This window comes from Arachis ipaensis, chromosome B10 (assembly GCF_000816755.2).
Source record: "Arachis ipaensis cultivar K30076 chromosome B10, Araip1.1, whole genome shotgun sequence".
NCBI classification, from domain to species: Eukaryota; Viridiplantae; Streptophyta; class Magnoliopsida; order Fabales; family Fabaceae; genus Arachis; species Arachis ipaensis.
Window position 1 is genome coordinate 26,373,828 of NC_029794.2, and position 3,904 is coordinate 26,377,731.

Below are 3,904 nucleotides of genomic sequence, written 5' to 3' on the forward strand. Positions count from 1 at the left end.
CCCAACTCTAATCCAGCTCTTTCACCCTGGCTACCTTGGCAGAGCTCCTCCCATTCCCTTCGCCCTTCGCCCTTTGCCTTCCAAACCACTCGTCACAATCTTCTTCATCTTCTTAATCTTCATCTTAGTCTTCATACTCTTCTTCTCTTTCTCGTTCTTCTTCTGTTCTTTCTGGATCTCTTTGTTCACCTTCGAATTCCACAAATTTTGAGCTCCACCAAACATGGGCGACGGCAAGGTCAATCTCCCCGACGATCTCTTCTCCTCCAAGCCCTCCGATTCCAAAGGTCTGATTCGATATCAAGAAGTGGAACGCTGTTGCTCTATGGGCTTGGGGTTCGTTTTCCTTAAACCCTAACTTGTTCCTTTTTTTTAGTACGATTATCTCGCACTTTGAAGTTATCAATATCAAGCACTTCTGTTATTGGTTGCAAATATTGTTGTGGATGACTGTGCCATCTGCAGGAACCACATCATGGATCTCTGTAAGTTGCTTCCCTCACTTCAACTACTTCGATTTATGATCTTTCACTTTTAAAATATTTTTGTTTGGTGGTTTTAGGTATCGAGTGCCAAGCTAATCAAGCTAGTGCAACTAGCGAGGAATGCACTGTGGCTTGGGGTAATATTTCCGTACCATACTCTGATCTTGTTCTTCCTGTTTTAAACATTAATTGCTGATTCAGTGTGAAATAATGTTTTCTCTGCTCATCTTAGGGTTTATGTTAGATCAGATTGAGTGAATCTTATCATACAAATAAGCAATACTGTTAAAGCAAGCTAGCGTTCAGTTAGTTTGGTTAGTTTTGTAAGTTTATACCTAAGTTGATACAGTGATGTGTTATGAATATTCCTCAAATCGAATTAACTGAAGTAGTTTTTGGAATTGAAATGCCAAGGAAAAAGAAACAGCTTTTGATTTTCGATACAGTGATGTGTCATGATTTTCGATACAGCTGAAACAACTTTAAAGGCAATAATTAAGTTCTTCTTGCTCTCTAATTACATGCATTTATATATGAATAATTATTTGCATTCTGTTTTTATTCAGAGTTTATGGAAGCTGTAGAAGCAAAATCATCTTCTTCATCTGGGTATGGTTCTATGGTAAGCCTCCATGGGTATTTAGAGGAAGGTAATTCATTAAGTCTGCAAAATTGTAACAATGAATCTTTCCTAAGTGTTGTTTATGTATGTTCAACTTTAATTTGTGGGAAATGAGAATTGTTTCTTTCATTAACTGTTCTGTTTCTTTGTTTATCAGTGCCTTGTATTAACTCCATCTTGTGAAGGCAGAGAAAGCTAGAAGATACATTCCAAGAGAATTCAAATTGGCTGAAGCTTTTGGGTAGGTCCAATATTGTAATTTTCTCTCTTCAGATTATAAATGCAGCAATTCTTTTATGGGTTTGAGTCTTTAGGCAATTTGTAAATATTGAATCCAAGAAATGTCGTCAGTTTAGAAGACTAACTGTTGCTGACGTGAACTCAGGGATATTTTGAATTTTGATAGGACTTGTAAATTATTTTAAACTTTGAAATTAAACAGATCAGAGGTTGAATTGATTATTACTTGATACAGAAACACTTTGGGTGGCTTCTTTCTAGCCAGCTATAAGGACAGTTCCTCCAGTGTCTTTGACGAGGTATGGTTCTGTTTTTATTCTTGCTCTTTTATCTTTTTATTTAAATGAAAATGTTAAAAAACCAATATTTTTAATAAAAAAAATTTGAAAATTTAGTTTAGAGTGACTCAAACTCGAGACAAATTCACTAAAGTTTGGACTTAAATTCACCTCTTCTAATATTGAAGTGGCTAAACCTTATAAAATTTTCAGGATTTTACATTATGATAGGTATACTTGAAGAAAATTCAAAATTGTTTGTCATAGATTTAAGATTTCCTAATGATTATTCTTTTTTAAAAGACAATGGAAGCTAGTTTGGAGGGCCAAAGCTATCTAGATGTTCCTGCAACACAAATGGTGCATGAGCAACTTTGGGTAGATAAATATGCACCAAAGTCATTTACTGAGCTTCTTAGTGATGAACAAACAAATCGTGAGGTACATCTCTAGTATGAAATTTAGCTCTGGAAAAAATTACTTACAAGAGCTATAGTTGGAAGATATAAACATTTTTTCTACTTTTTTCTTTAATTTTTTTAACAATTTGCTTTTGTACCCATTAATTGATTTGTTTATTGTCTGAGACAGGTACTCTTATGATTGAAACAATGGGATCTGTTGTTTTTGGATCTGAAATTTGAAGTACATCGAATGATGTTTTGTTTGCTTTGAAGCGACATTCTTCTGTTGCCCAAACTCAGCGACCTTTCAATTCAAAGTTTTCAAGGACAAATAGAGGAGCCAAATGGAGTAGTGGGAAGTATAAAAATTCAAGAAGTATGGATGAAAGTAGTAACTCACAGGGCATTGAAGATATACTGAATACAAGGACAACTAATGTTGGTCCACCAGAATAGAAGGTATTTAATATTTTTTTCGTGCTTGAGCTGCATTGTGTTTAAATAGTATGAAAGTACCCTTTTGCAATGCCAATGATGTGTTAGAATTGCTTGTTTCTTCAGTACATGGCATGCTTATTCATATCACCAACTCACTTTTGCATATTTGTTGTAATTTCACAATAACTTTAGTATATTTAAATAAGTTATACTAGCTTTAGAATCAATGAGATGTTTATTTGGAAAACACAAAGAAGAATAAAATTAAGCAAAATTTAACATGAAACTAGTAAAAGTACATAGCAGTAAAGGGTGAAGACTGAAGACTTTCTTAAGTTTCTTTTTGTGTTATGGGCTTATGGCCAAGTTGTTGATCAATTTGGTAACCTCCACCCCCTCTTTTTTTATTAATGGTATACTGCATAATAGTAAACCTTAGGACACTTTTGAATATATTCGACTATGTATATTGCTTGATAAAAGAAAAAAGGGGCTGCGGCATGTGATGATTTCTGGACTAAATTGTGACGAGTACACCTAATTGACTATGAAGTATTATTAGGCATTGGATATATATCTTGCATGTAGCTTTTGAGTTTTTTTTTTTATGTTCTGTGAAAAGGAAATGAAATCATTTTGTTGATGTTGGTGTCATTTTTTTCAGCTCCACCAAACATTGCTGGGAATCATTCTGAGAGAGGGATATTGAGCTCGGTTATGTACTTGTTGGGCACAAGGTTGTAAGAAAAGGATAAAAGACAGAAAGAGGGACCGTGACGTGATCTTGAGACCCCAGACTTGCTATTAATTTTGCATTCCTTTTGTAATTATACATGCGTTTTGCTTAGTTAGTGAATTTCGGCTGGATAGGAGGTTGAAGGATTTTTTGTTACTGAAAAAACCTGGAAAGTTTTGTATGAGGATTAATGTATAAAACAATTATACAAAAAATTGTCACCAATTACTGTTTGATTTGTCTTGTAATAAAAATGCATACTATATTTATAGGTTTGGTAATAAAAAAGGATTGAAAATAAAAAAAAGGATTTTTTTAAAAATTTGTCAAGGCTATCGCCACGCTTTTAAAGCGTGGTCGTCTCTCGCTATCGCCACGCTTTTAAAGCGTGGCCATATCTCTCGCTATCGCCACGCTTAAAAGCGTGGCCGTATCTCTCACATATGGCCATGCTTTTTAAACGGGGGCAATTTGCAAAAGCGTGGCCAAAAAATAAAGCGTGGCAATAGGCTGCAAAAAGCGTGGCGATAGAGCAATCGCCACCCTTGTATAGGTCACCCTTTCAAAAGCGTGGCGGTAGCTCAAAAAGCGTGGCGAAAAGCTATCGCCACGCTTTTTTCAGCTTTTCGCCACGCTTTAAAAGGGTGGCAATAGACGTGTTTTCTTGTAGTGACGACAGCAAGGGAGAGACGATATTGTGT

The 3,904-nt window shown here is 35.3% G+C and overlaps 1 protein-coding gene across 7 annotated transcripts; it reads left to right on the forward strand.

Annotated features, from left to right (window-relative positions):
• On the forward strand, nucleotides 1–3,468 carry LOC107624456. 7 transcript variants are annotated; one of them, XR_002355739.1, is made up of 9 exons: nucleotides 1–287; nucleotides 377–485; nucleotides 563–622; nucleotides 1,052–1,135; nucleotides 1,265–1,348; nucleotides 1,583–1,646; nucleotides 1,929–2,066; nucleotides 2,217–2,488; nucleotides 3,132–3,436. XR_002355739.1 is itself a non-coding variant. In XM_021113629.1 (8 exons), the coding sequence occupies exons 1-5, from the start codon at nucleotides 224–226 to the stop codon at nucleotides 1,288–1,290; spliced, it is 303 nt and encodes a 100-aa protein (XP_020969288.1). In that variant the 5' UTR covers nucleotides 1–223; the 3' UTR covers nucleotides 1,291–1,348; nucleotides 1,929–2,066; nucleotides 2,217–2,488; nucleotides 3,132–3,468. The 7 variants fall into 7 exon arrangements, 3 of the variants coding, with proteins under 3 accessions (XP_020969288.1, XP_020969290.1, XP_020969289.1); XR_002355740.1 differs by having other exon boundaries at nucleotides 1,052–1,107; XR_002355741.1 differs by lacking the exon at nucleotides 377–485 and having other exon boundaries at nucleotides 1–336.

Excerpts from the sequence above, each read along its gene's own strand:
- LOC107624456 (XM_021113629.1), top strand. The coding sequence starts at position 224 with ATGGGCGACGGCAAGGTCAATCTCCCCGACGATCTCTTCTCCTCCAAG. Across the intron at positions 623-1,051 it reads GGAATGCACTGTGGCTTGGG|AGTTTATGGAAGCTGTAGAA; the intron begins GTAATATTTCCG and ends GTTTTTATTCAG. Across the intron at positions 1,136-1,264 it reads CCATGGGTATTTAGAGGAAG|TGCCTTGTATTAACTCCATC; the intron begins GTAATTCATTAA and ends TTTGTTTATCAG.